Here is a 27139-nt window from a genome sequence, read left to right on the forward strand (position 1 = left end):
ACAAAAATGGGGTCTAAAATTGACTGTTTTTAATAAAATTTGACGTAGTTCATTCTATATCCGCCTGTGAGATGTGATATTGGTGTCTAAACCATAGTTACAAGAGTCAAATAATAAATTAGGACATAGTTTGTTCAATATCTGTCTGGGGAATATGATTTTGATGTCTCAACCATTATCATGAAACCATTTTTTAATGCATTAGAACAAGTTACAAGGACAATCAATGGAATTACTTAAAAGTGGACATAGTACATTAAAATACACCTTGGGATGTTGTTTTGGTGTCTACACTAGGATTTCAAGGATCAAATGATATGTTGGGACTGGTTAAAATGATGTATAATTGTCCATTTTGCCTGAAAATCCAAGATGGCTTCCATAAATAGATTCTAAAATGGCGACTGTTACTTTGAAGTGGATATGATATCCACTTGTGAGAATCTACCTTGGATTTTGGACAAAATTGAAAACTAACCATCCTTTTTACTTGTCCTAATGTAATAGTGGACCCTTCATACCACAGTGTAGACACCAAAATTGTTTCTTACAGGTTTTATGAACTCTGATAATTTTGGAGTGATAGAAGTCATTTTGGATGCCATTTCGGAACCCTCTTGGATTTTTAGGCAAAATGGACAACTGGATTGGATACATTGTATCAAGTCTAAACATATCTTTTAAAACTTAAAACCAAAGTGTGAACACCAAAATCAGTTTTCCTTGGTGGATTTAAATGAACTATGTCAATTTTTAAGCAACAGGCTCCAATTCAATAGACTCCGATTGTTTGAAGCCATCTTGGATGTTGGAACATACTGGATTACTGACTGTCCTTGTGTCCTTGTAACTTGTTCCAATGTACATGGTGTATTTACTGACTTTTAAAACTAGATATCAAAATAATATGCACTTGGCAGATATTACACGAAATATGTCCATTTGTTAGTAACAGGGACTATTCTATATTCCATTATTGGAAGCCACCTTGGATTTTTGGACATACTTGACCACTAACTTGTCCTTATGTATAGTTTGACACATTTCACTATGGCATAAACTTATTCCAAGATATTAAACAAACTACGTTTTTTAATGCAGCAACAGCAATTTTAGACTCCATTTTCAAAGCCATCTTGGATTTCTTTTAATATACAGGACAACTGACTGTCCGTGTAACTTGTCATAGTGTATTACTTGACCATTGAAACCATGGTCTAGACACGAAATCATATAATTATCCCAGACGGATATGAAAGTGAGCTATGTCCATTTATATATCAACAGCCATTTCAAACTCCATTTTTGGAAGCCGTCTCAAGGTCTTGGACACATAGGACCACTACAGTTTTTCTAATCAAAACTGATACTTTTCTTGGGAAATGAGCAGTTGCTATGGCAACAGATCGTTTGCAACGTTGATATTTATAATTGAATTCAAGTATTACCAAGGCATCATCAATGTTTATCATTCTAATTAGTTCATGCAGAACACTCATTGTATTGTTTCCCCGAGATTGAGGTCAAACCTTATGCATGCACATTAAGTGAATTTTTCACCTGTCCATAGTCTCCATACCCTTGTCATCCATGTTGTTTTTGAAAAAAAATAGATGTTATCTGGTTGCCATGGCAATGGCTTAAGATGTTATATTTATAAATCTAGTCACAAACGTATCTTGATCAGTACCTTAAAATAATTGAAAATGGAAAGATGATCATACATGTCTGTATTCTACATTCTTATCAATATTTTTACCTTTCTACAGGGAAATAAGCTGTTGCCATGGCAACGAGCCCTTTGCAACATTTTTAAAAGAATTTAATTCAAGCGTTACCAAGGCAACATAATTTTTTATCTTTCTAAAGAACTCCTGCAGAACTCGTTCTGTACTTTATGTTCAAACGAGGGGTTCAAAACTTAAGCATATACAGATTAATTCTAATTGTATTTTCCACCTGTCCATTGTGTCGTCAACCATATTTTTTTTTCAAATTAGATGTAATTTGGTTGCCATGACAATGGCTTCAGATATTATTTGTATGTTAACAGCAAACATATCAATTCTTATCACAAAATTAGGAGAAATGAAAGAAAAATCAGAGTCTATAGTCATTTTTCTTATCAAAACTAGTACTTTTCTTGGGTAAATGAGCCGTTGCTATGGCAACAGGTCATTTGCAACATTGATATTTATCGTTGAATTCAAGTATTACTAAGGCAACATCAATGTTGGACATTGTAATTAGTTCATGCAGAACACTCACTTTATTATTTCCCCTAAATTAATTGAGTAGGTCAAACCTTATGCATAAAAGTTATTTTCATTGTGTTTTTCACCTATCCATAACCTTGTCATCCCTGTTGTTGTTGTTGTTTCTTTTACATTAAATGTTATCTGGTTGCCATGGCAATGACTTAAGATGTTTTACATATACATGAATTTAGTCACAAGCATATTCTGATTAGTAGGCAAAAATGATTGAAATTGGAATGATGATCGTACATGTATTATACATTTTTATCAATATTTTCACCTTTCTAGAGGGAAATAAGCTGTTGCCATGGCAACGGGCTCTTTGCAACATTGTTTCTTTTTATTTAATTCAAGTATTACCAAGGCAACATCAATCTGTATCATTCCAATTATTTCATGCAGAACACTCACTGTATTATTTCCCCTAAATTAATTGAGTAGGTCAAACCTTATGCATGTACATATAAGTTAATTTTCATTGTACTTTTCACCTTTCCATAACCTTGTCATCCCTGTTGTTGTTGTTTTTTATTAGATGTTATCTGGTTGCCATGGCAATGACTTAAGATGTTATATTTATAAATTTAGTCACAAGCATATCTCGATTAGTACCTCAAAAATGATTGAAAATGGACTGATGATCATACATGTATTCTACATTTTTATCAATATTTTTACCTTTCTAGAGGGAAATAAGCTGTTGCCATGGCAACGGGATCTTTGCAACATTGTTTTTTTTTTATATTTAATTTAAGCATTAACAAGGCAACATAAAGTTTTATCTTTATAAAGAACTCCTGCAAAACACTTTCTGTATTTTTGGTTCAAATGAGGGGGTCAAAACTAAAGCATACAGATTAAGTCAATTCCAGTTGATTTTTCCACCTGCCCATTGTCTTGTCAACCATGTTATTTTGTAAATCAACTGTTATTTGGTTGCCATGGCAATGGCTTGAGATATGATTTATACATCTAGCAACCAAAATATCTTTGTTTAACACTGTAAAATTAGGGGAAATTAAAGATAAATCATATTCTACAACGTTTTTTTAATCAAAATTTTTATTTTTCTTGGGAAAAACAAGCCGTTGCCATGGCAACGGACCAATTGGAACTATCTCATTGATTTTGAATGTTTATAAATTTTATGTATATTCAATTGGAAGCTTGAAAATTATCATTTTATTCATCTATATCATGTTTATTTACCATTTACATGGGCATGTATGTCATTTTTGAGAAATTATTCCGTTGCCATGGCAACGGCCGAAAATGGCATTTTTAAATTTACCTCCCATCTTTAAAATAAATCTTATGGCATATACTAATACTTGTGAAAGTTTCATGCTTTAGTCAAAATTTGCACAATTCTTGTGATTTTTGGAGCTTATCCGCTCTTCTACCATATGTATGTTGATAGTTATATTACAAAGATAAGGCCGGTTTACGACGACATTTTGTAACCCTATAAGTCCCCTTCCCCTCGACCCTAAGCATGTTAAGGGTTAAGGCGAATCCAAATGGACCTCTGTTAAGTTGACTCTTATGTCAGTATGCAGCACGAAACTTTCATCATGACATGTGAATCGCTATATGATAATTATTGTCCCCACACCTATGAACAAACATCCCTATACACTGTGTAATATCACATGGGAATGTCCCATTTTCACATAGTACTTTGTGTGTCACTGTGGCACAGACTGTTAGAAAAAATAAAAGAAGTTCCTGCAGCAGAGTCTCGAGAACACCTCTAATCTTACCGAATTGCGTAATCTTACAGGAAATTGGTAAAAACCCGTGATTTTACAGAAAATAAACAGAAGATTTTGTAGAAAGCAATAACAGAATCATTCTGTAAATTCATAAAACAAGAATTTTTCTGCAATTTAACAGAACAGGTCTGTTTAAAAAGGGGAAAAGGGTGTTTTATTCAAGGAAATTTGTAAGATTCCATACATCAAATACCAATTTCCTGTAAGATTACGCAATTCGGTAAGATTACAGGTGTTCTCGAGACTCTGCTGCAGGAACTTCTTTTATTTTTTCTAACAGTGCAGGAAAAGGAGTTGTTTATCACAATAATCGTTTAACCTCTTTCGTGTGCCATTTGATTCTTATCTAACAGTGCATCATGTAACTCAGGTTAGAGGGTGACTTCGCGATTGTGCCATCCGACCTTGAAAGTTTTTGTGCAGTGAAATATTAAAATAAATATATTATATAAAACAAGTATTCATTTCCCCTTCATTAAAAATACGAGTCAAGATTATCTTTAGATAAAATTAAATCCTCTGAATCAGAATAGCATAGCCCAGCTTTTTTTGTCTACAAAAAACAGAAAGCTTTAGTGTTCAATCTTCATGAATGAATATAATAAAAAAAAAACGATCCCTCGTCGATAAGAAGTTTGAAAGAATCTTATCTATATTGATCGATGATAACTGTTTTGTGCGGCCCCAAAGGAAAGAATGATTTTTCTCTTTACTCCCTACAGGAACGTATAACTACCTTTCACCTCGACTCCTACAGGAAGATCGTGGGTATTTCACGACAGGATTGCATCAAACCATGGACCCACTACAATATTAACAGGTCCATGCATCAACGAAGTCCCGCATAAGATAAGACAGAATCCCAACCAACCCACCAAAACCCCAATCTGGAATCCTATGAACAGTACCTGGAAGTCGAGAGGTTGATCAATCCTGACTTCAGCTGCCCGCCAAACACTACCCCTCTCACCACCCAAGAACCACTCCAGACCGCCAAGATCTTCTGATGTCTCATTCTTGATGAAGACTCTTATTTGACCGACACCATCGCCTCCGTGCATATGATAAAAGAAAAGTAAGCAAGCGGGATCTTCGCCTTCATTGACCTTAGAGATCATGGGTGAGATCAGTCGAGCCTCCTGACCAGCAGACTGATCGGCAGATGTCATGCGCCAACCCCACCAATACCAATCCAAACGATGAATGTATGCATCGACGGACATATAGCTCCCTGTTGAAGAAAAATAAATTTCACCAGATACAAAGTGAAGATGTGGTATACGGGACGGGGCGGGGGTAATGTGACAGTCAGATCATGGGCGGGGTATTGAAAAACACTTTTCGTATGTTTACAAGGGCATAAAGGCTGGTTTGAGCATGGGGAGGTGCACAACCTAGAGAGGTGGTACTAAAGTGGTATAGGGGTTGCACAGTTGGGAAAATCAGCTGTTGAAAAGAAAAGAAGGGGTACAAATTTCATTTTGCTTGTCAGTATCGGAACTCCTCTGCCTCAGCGGGAGGGTCCAGTGCACCCCAGCCTACGTCCTTGTGTTTATAAGAAACAAACTAGTGATTGATCTCTTGTTACCTGTGTCATCGCCGAGGGTGTGGTCTTTCCTCATAGCGTGCGGATTGGCATTATTCGATGCTACATATTTCAAAAGATTGAAATCATCGGTGTCATCCTGAGTTAATACGCAAGTGTCGGGCTCCTCGAAAGTGCAATTGAATATTTCAAGGGGAATAGGTCCTGAAAAGAAAGTAAAAAATGTGACAAGTTACAAACCAATAATCCTGTGAAAACTTATACTAGTATATGGCAGGGGACGTCCAGCCCCCCCCCCTCCCTTCTCCCCATCGTCGCCACTGCACATCATCTTCTTAACCCCTATATTGCAGCGATTGGAAATAAAGCAAGATGGATTGTAGTTCGGGTCCAATCGAATTCTGAATTTATTTTGAATCCTAACATTAAGTTATAATTAATTAAAAGGGCAACACCTTGGAACATTCTCCTCGGGTGGAAGTAAGACCAGGCCTGTCGGATCATTGCATTCCATATTGTGAGTTCAATGTCAATGTGCCAAAAAGAAAAACTCCTCGTGAAATTCCACTGTATGACAAGGGCGATTGGGACAACAAGCTTCTCTTAGGAACGTAGCCAGAGATATGAGTGCTGATCTTATTAACATGAAGGATACATGCACAGCAGAAGATTTGTGGACCACATTCAAAGAGAAGCTTCTTGATGCCATTAAGACTTACATCCCGTACAAAACTTCTCGAACAAAGATTAGCCATCCCTGGATCAATGCGAGCCTGAGGAGACTAATCAACAAAAAGAACAGACTGTATAGGCTATTGAAGAAGTCTGGACCCCAAGACTTGAAAGATGCAGTTAAAACGCTGAGGCGTGAGATACAGACCCAGACAAAGCAGAACTACTGGAAGTATTTGAACAACATCTTCCCAGGTGATGACCCTTCAAAGCTAGCAGGAAACAAGAGGCTTTGGTCTTACATCAAGAACAACAGAGCAAACTACTCTGGGGTAGCTCCACTGTAGAACGATAGTCACTTGACAGCTGACCCCGAACAGCAGGCAGATATTCTCAATCTTCAGTTCCAGTCAGTCTTCGGAGATGGAAAATCATTTACCAATGATGAATTTCTACAAAAGACAGACATGACAGATCCAGGAATTCCAAAAATGGATGAGATTTGTGATATCTGTACAAGGAGTAGAAAAAACGATGGAAAATCTAAACCCCTATAAGGCTAGCGGTCCTGACGGCAAAAGTGCTAGAGTGCTTAAAGCACTCTCCAGAGAGCTTGCCCCGGCTCTCACTTGTGTCTTCACTTACAACAGGCTTTGTACCAGCAGACTTGAGATTTGCTCATGTGACCCCTGTATTCAATAAGGGCGATCTCTACGACCCAGGTAACTACAGGCAAATCTCACTTACCTCAGTTGCATGCAATATCATGGAGCACATAGTTGTCAGTGAAATGATGGACCAATTCAACACACATGCGGTGTTGGCAGAGACCCAGCATGGTTTACGTACACAGCATTCTTGTGACACACAGCTACTAGAGTTCACAGAGGATCTTACCTACCATCTTGAGAATGGAAAACAATCTGACATCTTGATAACGGAATTTGCTAATGCATTTGATAAAGTCAACCACAGCCTTTTAGTACATACATGTAAGCTACAATGCTTAGGACTCTGTGGCCATACACTTTCTTGGATAGCCAGTTTCCTTCATAAAAGGTACCAAGCCGTACTAGTTGATGGCAAAAGATCGTCCTGCATCCATGTGAAATCGGGCGTACCGCAAGGGTCCGTGTTCGGCCCTTGCCCGTTCCTAACATTATACATAAATGACCTACCCAAGTGTGTGTCCTAAAATGTTTATCTGTTTGCTGACGACACGACAGTCTACGGGTGGTGAATAGTGATGTTGACCAAGATATCCTACAGCAAGGCCTTCAACATCTTAGTGACTGGGAGAAAAACTGGGACATGATGTTCCAACCCACAAAGTACACATCACTGTCTATTACCAGGAGCACACATCCGCTTGATCAATCTTACCACCTGCATGGTCACATGCTGGAAAAGGTGACTGCTGCGAAGTACCTTGGTGTCACTATCCAACAAAACATGGGCTGGGACAGTCATATCAGTGGGATCTGCAGTAAAGCCAGCAAAACCATTGGTTTCCTACGAATAAATCTGAAAATAAGCTCTGCAAAGATCAAAGAGAGAGCATCTAAAGCCTTTGTGAGACCTGTGCTCGAGTACGCCTCCTCAGTTTGATAAACTTCTACAAAGAAAAACATTGATAAGCTGGAGTTTATAGAGAGACGTACTGCACGTTTTGTCATGAACAAGTACCACAAAACTTCAAATGTTAGTGAGATGATCAAGACCCTCGGCTGGCAGACCCTTCAGCAGAGAAGAAAGATCACACGCCTCTCCATGCTCTTCAAAATAACCAACAACCTTGCACATTGCCCAATAACTAACTTAAAAACTTGTCCCACTACCAACTCGCCTGCGTCGTTCTCGAAACAGACAGTTCCAGCTGATCACCTGTAGAACCCAGTACAGAGGATCTTCATTCCTGCATCGCACCGTAAAGGACTGGAGCGGGCTACCAGCTGAGGTAGTGCGATGCTGCAACCCTCGACAAATTTGTGACAAGGTCAGCATGTTAACGGCATCACCAGCAATGTCCTTTTTTATCTAATGTTTCAACAGTACAGTAGGATATCGCAGACAATGTCAAGTCAACTCTTTTTAACTTTGCCATAATAATCAACACCTTGATTGTCGGCTTCAACAGTAAGACAAGACAAGATAAATCTAGAGGGATTTAAAATTTTAATCCTTTGAGATTTAAAAGATGAATCTGTTAGATTCAAACTAAAACCAGAATTCGATTGGTCCCTAACTTCAGTCCATTTGGATCTCTTCAAATCCCTTCAATTAAGGGTGCATTAAGCCCCGGGGAGCTTACCCCCCCCCCCTCAAATCTTGGTTGTTCATCGCGCGATCGTGACGAAACATGACATGCACGTCATTGCTGATGTAATATCTAAAATTGGATATAAAAAAGTTATAAATTACAACTTATGAATAACACAAAGGGGACAAGATAAGTCAACGAACAACAAATCCTTCCATTAGAAATTGCAAGAATGGGCAAAATCATTCGACAGAAATTGATGACAAATGAGATTAATTGTTAGTGAATAGTGGCCTCCTCCCCCATACGAAAATGTTCATGTATATTGATTTGTTTGGGGTCTTTCTGATTATCGTTAATAAAGGTATCATAAAGGAGGAAATTATGTTTTCATGTGTTTAAGAGCAAAACTATATCCATAACCTATATTCTGTTCCCATAGGTGAGTATTTATATTGGGGTTGAACTATGGGAGTTTGTTTATTTTTGTTTAATACATTTTTGTATTTTTTTTGCAATAAGATCAAGTATATACAAATTTGATATAATACACGTTGAGATTATAATCAGTTGGTTATTGAACAGTTCATCTCTCATACAGACTATAAACCAATTGGAATTAGGCCAAATGATTAATTGTCTAAATGGCTATTGGGCCAAATGGCTGATTTAGTAGACCAACTGGTTGTAGATGGCGTAGGACTAGACCATGTGAGAAGAGATAACACAGAAAGTACACAAAGTGGATGTAGCAGACCAATCGGCAATTAAGGTGAAATAAATCAACAAGCCATTCCCACCTGGGATGATGTCATCATTCACAGTGACGTCATCAATAGCAATATCACTTGCGGAAGATGCTCCACACGTGGCTTCGAAAACGATCTGTTGAGGTAATATATAACAGTGTATGAACTATTATTCAAAAAATAATATTGAGTACAAATAACTAAATATCGAGTAAAAATAGAACATTCGCAAGGTAGCTTCGAGATTAATAGGTATACCATTCCTGCGAGAAATTAATTTACCTAAGAATTATACATATTCCCTTTGACAGAAACATTCGTAAACTTTTTTGAAATTTTTAATTCTTACACCTAGAAATTTACAATTTCATGGAACGTAAGTTTACAGGTTGGTAAACATTTGAAGCCACTGACATACAATCGCACCCCTTCCATTTTTGATCAAATGATTTTTCTCCTTTTTCCCCGATACCTTTTCATTTTAAAATAATTCTTGACACCCCCTGAAAGTGCTGCCCAGGTGAGCGTTTCATCAACATTTTTGTCCGACAAGTTGTCAGATCTGACATCTTTCCTTGATTATGATTGGCTGAGACATACTGTTACTATGGTAATTGTCGGATAAAACAGAACTTGTCGGACAAAGTCCCTTCATGAAACGCTCCCCTGGACCTGTGCCCCTTTTCCCCTCCCTGTCCGTGGATATGCCAGGATATTTCTGGCGGTATATCATACACAAAATAAACACATTACTTTATCTTGCTCTGATGGAGCTATATACTCCGATTATATATAACATGACCACAAAGTTCATTTCAATGTAGAGTCAAATGGGAATATTACTTCAACAGAAAATAAATTTTACGCATAATTCATATAATGGAAGTAAAAAAAAAAACCCGGAATACCCGAAAATACAACGTACATAAAAATCTCCGGCTGGCTTCGGAATAGTGACGTTTTTCTTAACCCACTGAGGCCCAAGCACACCGGGGACTTCCAGAATCTGCTGCATTGTGGAAGTGGTGCTTGTTACTGTTTCAGTACCGCTGGGTGCATCCATCTTAAACAAACGAAGGTCGCCCATTTCTTCACCATTCTTACTCGCCCAGAAGGTGATCTTCACACCGTCATATTCATCATCAGCGCTCGTTCCACCTACAAATCGAGGGGAGATGAGGCGAGCATTGGATCCAAACGTTGCACCCGATGCTTCGAAGTACATGTAATGACCAAAACCTGAGAAAATAGTTAAGAAAAAAAGGAATTAGCATTAAGCAGAAATTAACAATTTTAGAAAAAGAACAATGAAAAATAAAAGATTTGGTAATGTTAATAGGATAGTGGTGGTGGTGATGATCAATGATAATTGGGATGGTGATGATGAAGATGATGGTTATGATGACGATAACGATGATGAAGATAATAATGATGGTAATGGCGATGATTGTGAAGGTGATGATGAACGCGATGATGGCGATGGTAATTCAGGTGATTGTGATAATGATGTTGGGGTACCGTGTTAATGGTGATGCAAAAGCTAATAAAATTGTGCTGATGATGGGGGAGATAATAACACCACGAGCCAGTGGCGTAACTACGGGGGGGGGGCACGTGCCCCCCCCCCATCGGCTGGCCAAAAAAAAAACGGGGAAAGGGAGAAAAAGAGGGAAAAGGGAGGAGAAACGTAGTGGGCAAAGAAGAGATTATTGTTCATTATAATTTTATATTATATTATGTTGTATGTTATATTACATAAGCATTTTTTCATTACTTTATGAAACATTATTTGTTTCATTGTTCCTGGTGAAACATTATTTGTTTCATTGTTCCTGGTGCTCGCATAGACTGTTTTACGAGATATATAATCCTGTTGTACTAAAACCTCCCGTTTTCAAATCAATATACACAAATATATTTCCTCGCAATTCGAGTTATTATTGCTTTATGTAGTGACATATTCTTATTTTTCATGACTACTTAAAGTGATTGCCCTATTTTAAGGTCTTAATATAAAACATTTCCTGTCCGTGCTAACGTTCGCATTAGTGAATTGGTGAGATTTCTGCTCTTCATGAACTCCTTAAATCAGTCCTTAAAATGTCAATTTTTCTGATCTGAATATCAAAAATTTTCAGCTCGCGTTTCGCGCTCGCATCATTCGGCTAGTGAAATACGTAGGGTCTTAGTGAATTCCTACAAACAAGCCTTAAAATGCCCCTCTTCAGGTCGGAATATCCTAAATTTTCAGCTCGCGCTTCGCACTCGCAGTATTTGATTAGTGAGATGCGTATGATACTCATGATTACAATGATGACTTCAAAAAGTACTTCATGTGTTTAGATGTAATTGTAACAAAATCGGCAAGCGCTTGGCACTGGCAATAGATGACTATGGTGAGATAGGTATACTCTTAATGGATTCACAAAAAGCATAGTCCTTAAAATATCCATGTTTGGGGTCAATAAATAAAAAATTCAGCTCGCGCTTCGCGCTCTCATCATTTGGTTAGTGAAATACATTCGGTCTTAGGGAATACATACAAACAAGCCTTAGAATGCCCCTCTTCAGGTCTAAATTTCCTAAATTTTCATCCCGCGCTTCGCGCTTGCAGTATTTGATTAGTTAAATGCGTATGATAATCATGATTACAGTGACTACAAAAGGTGTTTCATGACTGTGTTTAGATGTAATTCTAACAAAATCAGCAAAGGATGGCACTAGCATTAGATGACTGTGGTGAGATATTTATACTCTTAATGGATTTTGAAATAGTCCTAAAAATTTCTCTAATTAGGTTCAATATATAAAAAAATAGCTCGCGCTTCGCGCTCACATTGTTTGTTTAGATACACAGTTACATATCATTACAAAAAAAATGCTTATAATGTCCCTTTTTAGCTCTGAATATCAAAAATTTTCAGCTCGCGCTTCGCGCTCGCATTATTTCATCAGTGAGATACATATCCTTCATGTCCTTAAAATATCTCTGTTAGGTCAGAATACCTGACAACTGAGCGCGCTTCGCGCGCTCCCGAAGTGACTCGAAATTTTTGCTGGTGCCCTGTTGCACCCACAAATGTAATAACGCCCACAAATGTAATAACGCCCACAAATGTAATAACACTTTACCCACAAATGTAATAACGCCCACAAATGTAATAACACTTTACCCACAAATGTAATAATTTTTGATCGCCCACAAATGTAATAATGACTTTACCCACAAATGTAATAAATTTGAAGGGATTTTGGCGAATCCGTTCTAAACTAAAATCCTATAGTAATGCGTTCATATAGCACAAAAGTGTAAAGTCTTTTTTTCAGACCGGGTTAATACAACATCAAAGTACAAGTCCAAAGTCTTTTTTCCAGACCCGGTTGTTTAAAAAATTATAATATAAATCCAAAGTCTTTTTTCCAGACCCGGTTGTTTCAAGAATTTTAATAAGTCCAAAGTCTTTTTCCAGACCCAGTTATTTCAAAATTTATAACATAAGTCCAAACTAAGATACGATAATGATATTCCTGTGGAAAAAATGGGAATCGAGCTTAGTCTTTTCTCCAGACCCAGTTAATTAAAACTGGGGGAATTAATGTCTTTGTTGTTGTTTCAACTTATACGGTGTATATAGTGAATATATGCACTAAGAGTAAATTGAGAATCAAGCGTAGTCTTTTCTCCAGACCCGGTTACCTGTTATTCAAACATTATGAATAACAGTTTAAAAACAGTATAAAGACCCCATAATAATAACCGGTGTGTTGGGGTTCAAACCCCGGCCGCGTCAGACCAAAAGACGTTAAAAGATGGGAGTTGCTGCTACCCTGTTTGGCGTTCAACCATTAAGGGGATAGAGCCTCGTCGATCTGGCGCTGCACAGTGGCTGCCGGGCCCACGATCAACTGGGCAAAGCAAATTTTCGGAGTATTTCATGTCTATTTCGAACAATAAATTATGGATTTTCATTTTCATCTTATTAATGCTGGATTTAGCGTAGTCTTTCAGCCCGACCATTTTTTTCTTCAAAAAAAAAAAACGCTAATAGTAAGAATTAAAAAAATCAAAGTCTAAGACCAAACAAACCTTCAACCTAAGAACCTGTTTTAAAAGAGGTTTAGAGTGTTGTCTTTATTCCAGACCTAAAACAGTTACGAAAAAAAATCTTCTGACATAAGACCTTATATTATATTCTCGTGGAATAACACGAGTTTTAAACCGTACTCTTTCCTCCAGATCCGGCTATTAAAAAAAGTAACTGAAAAACTTCAAATCTAAGACCAAATTTCCAAAGTTTCACCCAGTAAAAATATGTCTTTTTAAAATAATACTACTACCCCTACAAAACATTGTAATAACGCGTGGGTAAGGCAGACATCCTTTCTCCAGACTTGGTTACTATTTGAAAAATAAAATAGTTTTTACAAATATTATAAAACGAATACCCAATAATCTAATTACTGTGGAACAACATGAAGACCGATTGTCGAAGGTCGACTTTCCTCCAGACACAATTATTTCAGGAATAAAAAATCAATAAAACTCAACCCCCATCAACGAATCTAAGAACCAACAATCCTCCAAATTAAGACCATGCATGTAGAAAAGCTCATGTTTAGAGCGTTGTCTTTATTCCAGACCCGGTGATTTAAAAATGATTTAAACAATCCTAAAAACAAGAGTCTCATATTCTTATTCTTGTGGAATAACACGAGAATTATGCTTTGTCTTTCGTCTGGATCCGGTTATTTAAAAGATAAAGAAATATTGAAAAAATGACAGCTGAGACCAATCTTCAAAATTAAACCCACTTAAAATGCTTGGGCTAAGAGTGTTGTCTTTACCCCTCACCGACGTATATTATAAATTTTGAAACGACCGGGTCTGAAAAAAGACTTTGGACTTGCATTATAATTTTTGAATTAACCGGGTCTGGAAAAAAAACTTTGGACGTATATTATAATTTTGAAACAACCGGGTCTGGTAAAAAGACTTTGGACGTATATTATAATTTTGAAAAACCGGGTCTGGAAAAAGACTTGGACTTGTACTGTAATATTTCATTAACCGGGTCTGGAAAAAAGACTTTGAACTTTTGTGCTATATGAACGCATTACTATAGGATATTAGTTTAGAACGAATTCGCCAAAAATCACTTCAAATTCATTACATTTGTGGGTAAAGTCATTATTTCATTTGTGGGTAAAGTGCATTATTACATTTGTGGGTAAAGTGTTATTACATTTGTGGGCATTATTACATTTGTGGGTAAAGTGTTATTACATTTGTGGGCGATCAAAAATTATTACATTTGTGGGTAAAGTGTTATTACATTTGTGGGCGTTATTACATTTGTGGGTAAAGTGTTATTACATTTGTGGGCGTTATTACATTTGTGGGCGATTATTACATTTGTGGGTGTAACAGGGGGGCAGTTGCCCCCACCCCCCCCCCCAATGCTGTGACCCACGGTACGCCACTGCCACGAGCGATGTATCAATAATTTTGCTCACTGAGCTACTATAGAAGGCAATTGCGAGGGTAAAAACTTCAATAAAAGCGAGTATTGTAACATTTGCTAACAAAATGGTAACTACCGCTGGCGGTGATTTCTTGAGATTTTCGATCCATCGGGGGGGGGGGGCATGAACGTCTCAAACAGAATACTGCACAAACTTCGAAAATCGAAGGGGTATATGGGGGGGGGGCATCTCTAAGATCGCCGGTAATGGTTACTACATTGCTGGGTTTTATTTGGATTTCATAGTGACTTTATCACTGCCCCAAGAATATTGATTACCTCTTTTTTTCCCGAAGTGATAAAAAAATCTTAAAAGGTCGAATACCAAAACGAGAAAACTGGGTCGTGAATCTATTATCCTTGTTATTCAATCGTAATTTAATATAAACATGACGTATCCTTATGTCGCCTCGTCGCCCCCTATCAAAGTACCCTGACGGTGCCCCTGAGATATTAGATCAATGTTTATATGGTGTAATTGTTTAAAATAATCGTGATTTTTCGATTCCAACTTCTAACGGACTAGTCATGAGCATATGGATAAATAATCAGAGCTGTGCTATCATTGTACTACTCCCTCGTGGAGTCTATGATAGGGGGCGTAAACCCGGTGGAAAACAATGATGTGTATATATATTTCACGACTATAGTGCATGAATGCGACCGTTTACCAACGACTTAACCTATACAACCTGTGACCCTCCTTGCTGGAAAACCTAAAATATTTCCCTGTTGTTTTTTTTTTCAATAAAACATGACAACAATTTGATAATTTTCAGTAACTTAAACATGAACATTTTTAAAACAAACTGAATAAAAACTAGTAAATTGCGCTGCAAACCATTGTCCTCAACCTGCACGAGCTTGGAATTCGTGTCCAACCTTCGTTAACCAAGGGTCAATATCGAGATAGTTCATATGATACATATTTGGTATTTGAAAGAAAATCAATACCGATCAACGGATCCTCCCATTTTTCCTTCTATGTTACGGAAAATGAGACATTTTTGGGGGCCTAAAGGGAGTCAATTTTCATCTTGACCAATAATAACCCTTACATTAAAATCATATGCTTGGCAACTACGAGGATTAATCTAAAAAAAAACAAAGAATTTCAAAGTATTGAGGAACTGATGAAGAGCAAGATAGTGTCACCAGTATAGTGCCTTTCTTTCGATGACCTGTTTAACACGCCCCCCCCCCCCTCCCCCTGAATACCATCTTTCTAGAACTAATAGTAATAATGGGAAAGAATCTGGTTTTCTAGTGGCACTGATGATATCGTTTTATCAGATTCTTATCTTATTCAGGGGTGGTGTCAGTTACATGTATGGTACCATGACAAGGGGGGGGGGTGTTTGTTTCTCGACAGAATTACAGAGGTTATAGATGGTTACACGACCAAAACCATTCTTTTTCAAAGATACTGTCCCTTTCTACTGTTCTCCTTTATTTCCGTTTCTCCCCATTTTTTACTACTTGAAAAAAAAAATCGACAGGAGGGTGGCCCCTGCCCCCTCTAGAATCGCTCCTTACATTTAGCTGGTGATGAAGGGGGGGGGGGGGAGGGGGTGGTACGAACCTGAGGTATGATCTCCTGGTGGCCCCGTTCCTTCTGTTGGAGTCAACCCACTCTGATGAAGAAACTGCAGATCATCATTTGTATCTTGTGTAAAACCACACAAATCTGGTTCATCGAAATTGCACTCGAAATCCTCTGTAATAGAAACATTGAATTATATAGACATCGCATGATCATTCAGTTCGATATAATTAATTTTAATTGACATTTGCATAAAAAAGATAAAATGCATACAATTACAATGGTAAACAGGCATGGGAGACATAAGATTGAGAAATTGAAATACACTTACCAATTTGGAACTACTTGACATTGATAGTTATCATCCATCCATTGACCACATCCCCTTCCCACACACACATACAGTTTTACCTGACATTTTTGGTATTTTCACAGTTCTAAATCGTAAGGACGAGATCAATAATGGGCAATTTAAGGACTCTTGTCGGTTGAAGTTTAAATTCTAATTCATGTTTTATTTTCAAATTATTTTACATTATAAATCTGAATAAATAATCCCCCCATCCACAAAAAAAGTGATATTCAAAAGGTTGGCAAAATACACGAAGCATACCCCTTGCGCTTGGTTACGTGGAGAGGTAAATTTTGAAAAGATTATGTCATGAATAAAACACATTAAACATGAACTAGTGAACCACCATCCTCAGGTCATCATCTACTTCTTTTTCATCATGATCATCCTTGTCATATAAATTCATATAAAATTTTATTAATACTACTCTTCACGGATTATCAACAAAGCAAAAGGATACATTAACAGAAACATTATACAATAATAACCAGTCAAATTCATTACAAATGGAGTTTGATTTGTTCACAAATGCAATAACAAATACACAGTATTGTTACAAGATCATTCCCCTATCACCCTAATGTGGCACACAAGACTTGACAAAGATGAATAAATAATGCTTAAAAATTAATTCGGGATTATACTGTACATTGCTGGTAGAAAAACCATCGTGTTACTGGTTAATAATAGCTGGCCACATGATATCTATTATAGACATTGTTATGTAGATGATGACTTAAACAATTATTTAAAGCACACACACACAAGTCAATCAATTTCAAATACGATATAGTCAATAGTTATTAAGTTAATAGGTCGAACATTGAAATGAAAACGTAGTTTTTAATCATTTTTTTCCTCTCTTGTCATTTAAAACAACATGTAAATATTTCATTTTGTAATTGTTGTAATTGTCAGTGTTAATTTCCAATATCTTTTAAGTTTGATGTATATTTGTATGGAATTATTTTTAATTTATCATCATGTTTCAATAATTTGTCAAACTTGTTCATGGAGTGTGAATGTGTATTTTGTTTTGAGAGTATACAATAAAAACATCCTTAAAAATTACAAAATAAAAAGGGTCGGTGGGAGGGGTTGTAGGAAGGGCCCAGGGCTGAGATTATGCGGTTAGGATATGAAATATCATGTGTTATAAGGTGGACGTGATGGGGTATTATTATTTATTCGGTAAATAATACAAAAATACATTTCAGTATAAGGAATACAAAATGAAAATATCACCATTGGAACGCCAGGGACAGAAAAGGTTAACTAGATTACTGTGGCATTAAGCCTCCTGTCCAATTCCAATGGTTGATATGCAATATTTATATTAATAACTAAACAATAATAAACTACTCGTAATACTAGGGGTGTAGCATGCGTCACGAGTGATCGACAACAATATGTGACATAGATAATATAACACAATATGGACGAATTATGGGTAAAGTAGGTAATAACCGTACCCCCTCTACAGTTAAGAACACAAATGTTAGATTCAATAGGGATACAGAAACAAAAAAAATGAAATATTTTGCAATTAAACATTGAGTAAGAAACGCATCCTAAAAACCCAAAACAATATAAACAAATCCGCATTCATCAAAATGAATTGATAATTACTAGTAAATTAAAATGAGTGGAAATGACGAGGGGGAGGGGTGTAAAATTTAATTCGACTGGGTTTTATTAATGATTTATTTGTGTGTGTTTGTAATATCATTTTTTTTTTTACATATTTTGATTGGTGATTTTTTACCTGATTGCTAAGAAAGCATGAATGCTTGTAAGCAAGCAACCAGAGGACCGACGGCTTAAGGTCCTCTCCGAAGGACCTGGTACTGGGGATCAATGCCTTACCAAAGGGCACTAGCGCACCAAGTGGGAATCGAACCCGGGTCACCGGAATACGAATCCCCCGCTCTGCCGACTGAGCTATCGCACCTCCTCCATATATTGTTTATATTTGACACTAGAAAAAAATTGAGTACGTTTAGTTTATTATATAGTTTTATTGTAGCATACAATCAGGGCAAAGAAGGGGAATATGTAAAGTGTATATTAATTTGTAAAGAGATATATATATTTTATTTTGTATATGAATTGAAGTTTTTGACAAATTAATAAAGACTTCATAACATAACAAAAATATAATAAATTTGACACCAATTTCGAATCAATTGGAAGTATAATTTTGGAGTCATATTATGACATTCATCATAATTATTACAATTTCCTACCGTAAATCATGGGATGGGTTAATTAACAGGCCATCCCACGTGAAATATTGGGGGACATATCTCTATCCCACACCCCTTATTTTTTCCTCTCCTACATTTTTTGCATTATTTTGTGGAAATATTTATATCGTTATGTCAACAAGTCAACCAATTCTAGTACTTGTGTCGATATACTATTTTATAAAGGGTAGAGACATCAAAACCTGAAATCTGGAAAAAAATGTAATGCAAACCTTGACTTTGTGACATACTTTATTGGACCGGTGACCTCAGGATCACGAAATCTAATCATAATCATTAATCTCTAATACAAAATTAAATACTTTTCACACTACAGAACTTTTCCTTAACCCCGGGAAATAGGCGCGGCTAAAGGGGGGGGGGGGGTGCTCAGCCCCACCAATTTCCCGGGGTTAAGCTTATAGCCCATTGCGGTTTCACACTACTAGTACATTTTAGCAAAGTGGGCTGGCACGGATGTAGTACGGTACTATCTGGCCCTGCTAAAAAGCAGGGTTAGCCGGTTTTATTGCGGTGCTAAGATCTGCAGTGTGAAACCAAAACGGGCTAAGGAAAGATGGGGCTAAGCATCATAGCCAATCACAGCAGTCGAAAAGTGTGTGGTTACGACAGACAGTCTGAAAAAAAATAGTATGGGGTAAACTTAGGATAGTATGGGTTTAAGGAAATACAGTATGAAAATCATATTAAAGGGGCGTTGGTTTTGGCCAGGTGGGGAGACTAAGAATGGGAGTGAGGTTAAGTATGACGTCATTCCATCCAAGAATTAGTTACAATTATTTGAATGTAAGAAGAGAGCAAAGCGACCTGAAGAGGAAAACTTTCCATTTTTAAAAGTGAAATAATGAAATTCGGTATGAAATTTGCCATAAGGGTCTGATCACCGGCTGTGTATTCGGGGGTATATAACCGTGTACATAATACTTATGTAATGTATTTGTTGGGATTACAGTAAATATTACTCTGCGAGCAAGCGAGCAAAATTTTAAGAATTGGAAGACAGAATGATGACCAAAATCGTCTTTCAAGTTGTGTGTAATTGTTTAAAAAAATGCGGCGAGTGAGCGTAGTAAGCGAGCCTTCAAAAAGCTTGTTGCTTCAGTCGTTTAAAATGATATGCATAGATTACAGAGGATGATAACGGTAAATTATCAATAGCAATAAAAAAATATTGCAGAAAGGAAATATTCTAAATAGTATTTAAGATTACATTTGGAGATGATGCAGCATTCAAAATTTCGAGAAAAATGCCCCCCCCCCCACATCACGCCAATTTATTCGAAAGATGTTTTGAGTTTGGTTTATAATCAAATGTATAACCCCACTTAAAAGTCTTTGGTATCATCCAATCGAAAATGTAAGTACTTACAGTTCCATGATGCAGCGGGTATAAACTTTGTAATACTCTAAATGTATATAGGGATATATTATGGCAAAAATCTTGTAGGAATAAAATTGAGTCGATGATGTCCATCACTCACTATTTCTTTTGTTTTTTATTGTTTGAATTATACAATATTTCATTTTTACAGATTTTACAAAAAGGACCAACTTGACTGAACCATATAGTATTATAACAGTGCTCATTCCACATGTTCAGGGAGGAATTAATCTTTGTTTCACTTGACAATGAGGAGAAAATTAGAATATTTAATATTTCATATACAGAAATACAAAAGTAGTGAGTGGATGACGTCATCACTCTCCTCATTCGCATGCTGACAAGGATGTACGTATATAACTGTTTTGTGAAATTACTTTAAAATGTCATAACTTTTACATCCGATTTTGATGACATTTTCAGTGTTATTCTTGTTTGATTTTTTCTCTTTTTATTCAAATCAACTAATGGTTGGTGGTGGACTTGTCCTTTAATAATGTTTCCCCACACCTTTATTCTTTTCCATTTTTTCTCATGCGGTAAATCGCATGGGGAAACCAAGTCCCCGATCACCTTGTAGCTTAGGTCGCCGGTTTAAGTCTCATAATCTTGGCCAAACATCTGGCTCTTGAACAGGCCTTGAAAATAGACAAGTAGTTTGACAGTACACATAAGAAGATTTGTTCTTCAGAAAATTTGTTCTTCAGAAAATTTGTTCTTCATATCTTCGTTTTGTGCGGGGTTTTGTGTTGGTTATTGAAAATATTGTTGCCGGTGTTTTTGCTTTTGTGCATGATGATGATGATGAAGGTGATAAAGAAGAGTATGATTTTGACGGTGATAAGATGAATGATTCTAATGAGGAGGATGATGCATGGTTGTGAGGACATGATGAGGATGACTGGTGACGATGATGGCTTTGATCATGGACCTATAGGTCCATGCTTTGATGAAGATGATGACGATAATAACATTTGGTGATGATGGTGGATGGGCTTGGCTTCTATCGAGATGGAGATGGTTATGATAGTTAGGATGATGGGGAAAAGGTGCTGATGATTATCATGATGATCACTTTTGGTGGTATATACAGATGACGTAGATGATGATGATGATGATGCAGTCGTGATTAGAGCAGGGACGTCCCTGGTTATGACTATGGTGATGATGAAATGGTGATGGCGGTGGTGGTGGTGGGTGGTGAGTCTACAACTGTAGACCCACGCTGGATCCCATTCTACTCTGGCAAGCAAGAATGAAGGTAGAACACGGCTTTTCCTATAAATATTAGGAGATCAGCTGTACCAATTTCCTCAAATGGCTCGCTACGCTCGCCCTTTCAGCGCGCTTCGAGCGCCTGAGTTCCCACCTCACGAGCCATTCAGAGCTAGTCTGCGTAACAAACTAGGTGGTGTGGTGATGATGATGATGATGACGATGGTGATCGCTCTGATGATGACGATGATGGTGATGATGATGGTGGTTCTTAATTGTCGCGGTCTGATGTTTATTGCAGTTATTACGGCTACCAAATATATGGCAACATATTACACGACTTTATTATGAGGCTGCATAAGAAAAATTCATGGAATGAGTTTGAAAGCAAGATAAATCAAACTTCAATTCAAGGTACCATCCCGGATATACTTCATTTCTTGCATCATATGAAGCCAGGCTGAAAAATTATAAGTGGCCCCTGATCCAGCATATATAGAATACTGGAGAGGAGGATCGACACGTGGTTGTATTCATGGGATAGAAATATATATGTTCAAATGATCATGATATTTATACCCCGGGTATTTATACAACACTATACATCGGATATACATATATATAAACTGTTAGAAAATTTATCCTTATAAAAGAAGTTCCTGCAGCAGAGTCTCTAAACAGCTGTAATCTTACCAGAGGGAGTGTTTGGTGTATGGAACCTTACACATTTCATTCATAAAACACCCTTTTCTCATTTTTGTTCTGTTAAATTGCAGAAAAATTCATGTTTTATGAATTTATGATTCTGTTAATGCTTTCTGCAAAATCTTCTTTTTTGTAAAATCATTTTAAATAGTGTGTGTGTGATATATATATATATATAATTATATAATATATAAAGACAGCAAGAAAATACTATGGCAATATTACTTATAACTTCGGCCAAATAGAGGACCGTGGGGGAGTGTTCATTCAATTCCCCCGAAAGTCCTCCCATCCTTGTGAAACAGCTGAATACATAACCATGTTCAATTCCCTGGCATATAGCATCGACCATGGAATTGTGCATGGACAATTACAGTATCAAGGGGTTGAAGTAAATAAAAGATTATATTACCTGAATAGACATGATTCCTGATGAGGGATAGTAATAACATCACAACAATAATATAATTTCCAATTCTGCAAACTCCAAGCAACATTTGGATGGCCATTTTTTCTTACAGAGAATATGTTTGGTCCCTATGGTTGTGAACAGGTGTGATCATCAGCATTCTAGATCCCAACATTGAGGAGAAAGTGGAGTAGCACTGTAGCAGAAATTGGACCACGTCGTTAATCCGCCGAGTGCATAGCTGTACCCGTCTCCGCCCCCTTTCGTATAGGTCCATGGTAAGAGTCTGAGCAGAGAGAGGGAGAGAGAGAGAGAGAGAGGGAGAGAGAGAGAGAGGGAGGGAGAGGGGGGGGGGGGCAGAGGGAGAAAGAAAGATTCCGCGCAGAGGGGCGTTCAATTAACTTCAGATTTTCCTGTAAATACCGTCAACTCGGGACCCCTTGCCCCTTGGGACATTGCATCCTGTCTCTCTTATAAAGATGAGATGAGGGTCAGTTTTCAGGTGAACATGAATCGATTTGTCTAGGGTATTTCTACAGATATCCTACAATTATAGAGTTTTTAGTTTTGTGACGTCACATCTGAGCATCACCCGTGTCACGTGATACACAAAAATTTGTAGGGTTCAAGATATCACACTGAAAGCTTCCGTGAAACCTCTACCACAGTCTTTTTCCAATTTCGATGACAATTTCTTTGTCCTTTGTAACATTCAAATCATATTTGGTCATTACTATCATCTCGGTGTCTGGTAATCGACCTTCCCCTTCGACCATTATTACTGCTACTTTCATCACACTAATTTGAGTATGTGAAGCTGCTACTCCCGGTTTCAACTTGTTCTCGGATTCGGGTGAATTGCTAGTTTTCATCTGCAATCCTAAAGCCATAAGGCTCTTTGAAACACGCGAAGTGATCTGACTTTTCAGACTCCCTGGGCCGAATTTTATTGATATAGTTGTTTCCCGCAGCATGCGTAAACTAAAAAATTGCATCATATGTTGGAATTTGAAGTATACTTCTGTTAGGACATTTTTTGTAGATTATAGGGATATTTAGGGTCTGTGCATGCAGACTACTGAGTTGCATTGTTATGAAATTCACAAGAACAACAACGTAAGAAGTGAACTCTGAAGTACGAGTTTTTATTAGATTAGATGGTGAGATATCTTGCCGTGTCGATTTTTGTCGGTATGTCGACAAACTATCCTCCCTAAACTAATTAAAAGTACGTTAACATGTCAACGTAGCTTGCCATGTCGATTTTTAAGATTGATGCGACATGGCGACAACTATCTTAGCAGCCGGCTTACAAATAGCTATGCCTGTTTGTCGTCATTGATACCATTGATACCATACAACAGTCTATTAGTCGACTTGGTGAGAAAATCGACATGGATATAATATGAAATTTTATGGGGGGATGTTGTTTAAATAGAAAGCAGTATAGGTATTTTTAAAAACATTCGCGAGAGAACAAAAAGCTTGACATTGTTCTCCACCAGACTATGCGTAAAAATAAGTAGGTCAGACAGACGAGATGATTTTAAAGAAACTTGATAAAATAAAAGATATTTCAAAATGTAAAGAAGTGATTACAAATACTTGAGGAGGAGGGGGCTCAACGCACCAGCACCCTCCTCCCAATATACCAGTGCTGGGGTATTCATTTATTTGTCGACATACGCGCGGTAAGTGCGTCCTTTAAAAGGATCAGGCCTACACATATTTTTGGCAGCATCATCATGATGATGATGAACGGGAAAATCACAATACATGTTATACAAATCACGGAAGGCCAATGTAGCCCTATCATGTCTATAAGGCTGCAATAGGGGGTGGGGCAAGTAGGATGGTATTCCACCTCTAGCAAGGGGTCAAGTTCACGAGGTCACCTCCTACAGTGTCAAAGCGAAGACTTAGCTTTAAGCCAAAATGGAACAAGACGAGGGGAGATACAACTAATTAGAAGCAAATGGAATCTGCTCAATAGAGAAACTATTTATCAAAATAATTACTCATATTCTTCAAATTTGAAGGTCGAAAAGTTTTTCTTCAGCTAATATAATTCAGAGCATACATCAAGTTCATTAGCCTATATACAGCTGTGGATTCATGATTGACCAGTATGGAACCAATAAACGGGTCTTACTTAAAACAATGACAAGATAAAAAAACACAATAGCTTTTCCATGTTCTACCTTTTTCGTCGAAATGTTTGTTTACTCGTAAATCACAACATCTTGACTTCAGAGGGGCCACGAACATTTCTGTAAACAATTTTTTTTACATCTTTTTTTTAAGAGAGGTTGGCTTTAATTGGTTCACAAGTAGTCTATTATAGCAGTGAAAATGAACCATAAAATCGAAATTGACATTACGTTAGCAGAATTCAACTATTGTTTTGTGTATGTGCTGAAAGTTTTCTTCAATATAGTAAAATATCATTTGATTTGCAATAGACAACATGTAGGCCATCTACTTTTGTCCGTACTCCCGAATATTTTATAAGATATCTAGGGCTTATATTCTGGCCGTTCAGGTGAAATGATTACGATTTGCACAAGAACAGGGAAGACGCAAATCATTGGCGTATATTCAAGGGGAGGGTATCCCCACCCCTCCCCCACAATTTTCGGCCGGTGAGGGTGAATGACCTGTACAGTGACTACCCCTCCTTGCACTTTTCACGACAGAAACTTTTTTAATCATCAAACGATGGATACTACCATGACTATTGTTAATGCGTAAACATATCTATTAATGTCGTAAAAGTTCTTAAAGGTGAATTCACCCCCCCCCAAAAAAAAAATCCAAAAGTTTTACCTCAAATGATATCTACTTATTGAAATAATTACCTTCTTGCCAATTTGAAATTCAGCCATAACTGTTTTATTTCTTGTCCGATTTCTTTCAAACTTTTTCGCTTGATTTTACATGCACATCTGAGTTTGACCATGACAAAATACCTACGTCTAGCTTTGTTGCAAAGACTATACCCCTTGCATCATGTGATAATGTTTATAATTTGTCATTTAGTCATCCATGGGTGGTATGATTCCAACGTTTACAAAATATTGTAATAACTTTGATCATAAACCAATCAATACATCGGTTTACGACATAGGGCTATATGTCCACCACGTCCAGACCGGGGGGGGGGGGGGCGGGGTTCAACAGGCGTCCACCTGGCGGAACCCACCCCCCCCCCTATGGCGGATCCAGGATTTTTTGAGTGGGGGATTGGAATTTCGATACCGATGAAGCGATTCATCAAAAATATATTATTCAATTTATTCAATTTTAATTTTACGGCACTATACTATTAATACCAGTTGTGATTATTTTATTCCCTAGAAGCCGTAGCAGAATATTTATATTAATACACACATACACACACATCTATATATAATATATATATATATAATATACATAATACATCAGAATAAAACAAGTGGAACGCCTCTGACAGTCTCGCCTGCATTACGCGACTAAAAATAGCAGCAGTGCTGACTTTGGAAACGACTATAGAATAATCATTTACATAAATACCATTCATATGATGATAAATTACTATTTTCATTGACCCTAAATGACATTCGACCTTGATCGTGTAACCGAAGACATGTGCAAGATGATCAGTGATACTTGATCACACATTTGTCCACATTTCATGAACTACATCCATCAATTTTCTAAGTTATAATAGCAATACCCCCAACACCGCTAAAGTTCATTGACTTTGGTCATGTGATCTGAACTCACGCATGATTTTCACCGATATGCTTGATTATGTGTCCAAGTTTCATGAACTAGATCCATATTCCTTCAGAGTTATGATAAAGAAATAATAATAATAACGTTTTATTTACCCGAGGTATCCACTTCAGTTAGGAAACTGCTCTACCAGCGGGCCCTGTATAACACAACATGTTATTAGAAACTAACCTTAGTTAAGATTTCGTTTTGATTCCCCAACATAATCTAAGTTCATTGACCCTAAATGACCTTTGACCTTGGCCATGTGACATGAAACTCACAAATAATGTTCAGTGGTACTTGAGTCCCTTACCCGTCTTGCTATAGGCATGATAGGCTTGAATCCTGACAACTTTTATGAATCTATCGGCACAGAAGACTTTATGCACCTAGGAAATAATTTTTTCCTTGAACGGATTGTTCATCTGACGTAAAGTTACTTTTATTTAATGCAGCCAAACAAAGAACATATTAATGATGTTTTGGCGGAAATTAAAGCTTTAATACTATGACGTCACATGCGTGCTGCGAGAAGTTTCCTCATGTAGCCAAAATTTCTAAAAAAAAGTGGGTTCAGTGTATCATCAGACACGCCGTTTCACATACTCGTATCTGAAAAACAAACATGAATGTTTGTATGAACAATTAATAAATTACATGGGAATTTGGAATTCATAATTCTGATTACATATGTCGCCACAAATAATCGAAACTGATCAAGGTCAT

At 37.1% G+C, this 27139-nt stretch overlaps 1 protein-coding gene across 2 annotated transcripts in view; it reads right to left on the minus strand.

Annotated features, from left to right (window-relative positions):
* LOC121423732 (MAM and LDL-receptor class A domain-containing protein 1-like) overlaps positions 1–27139 on the minus strand; it is an 81335-nt gene that overhangs the window by 40971 nt on the left and 13225 nt on the right. The window contains exons 1-6 of one of the 2 annotated variants that reach the window (XM_041619190.1): positions 22658–22936; positions 16365–16499; positions 10186–10499; positions 9312–9396; positions 5622–5783; positions 4942–5264 (exon numbers count right to left, since the gene is read on the minus strand). In XM_041619190.1, the coding sequence (XP_041475124.1) occupies positions 4942–5264; positions 5622–5783; positions 9312–9396; positions 10186–10499; positions 16365–16499; positions 22658–22754 (1116 nt within the window). In that variant the 5' untranslated portion in view covers positions 22755–22936. Of the gene's footprint in view, positions 1–4941; positions 5265–5621; positions 5784–9311; positions 9397–10185; positions 10500–16364; positions 16500–22657; positions 22937–27139 lie in introns of those variants that run through there. The other variant, XM_041619191.1, reaches the window with a different exon arrangement.

This window comes from Lytechinus variegatus, chromosome 11, assembly GCF_018143015.1.
Source record: "Lytechinus variegatus isolate NC3 chromosome 11, Lvar_3.0, whole genome shotgun sequence".
In the NCBI taxonomy this organism is placed as follows: domain Eukaryota; kingdom Metazoa; phylum Echinodermata; class Echinoidea; order Temnopleuroida; family Toxopneustidae; genus Lytechinus; species Lytechinus variegatus.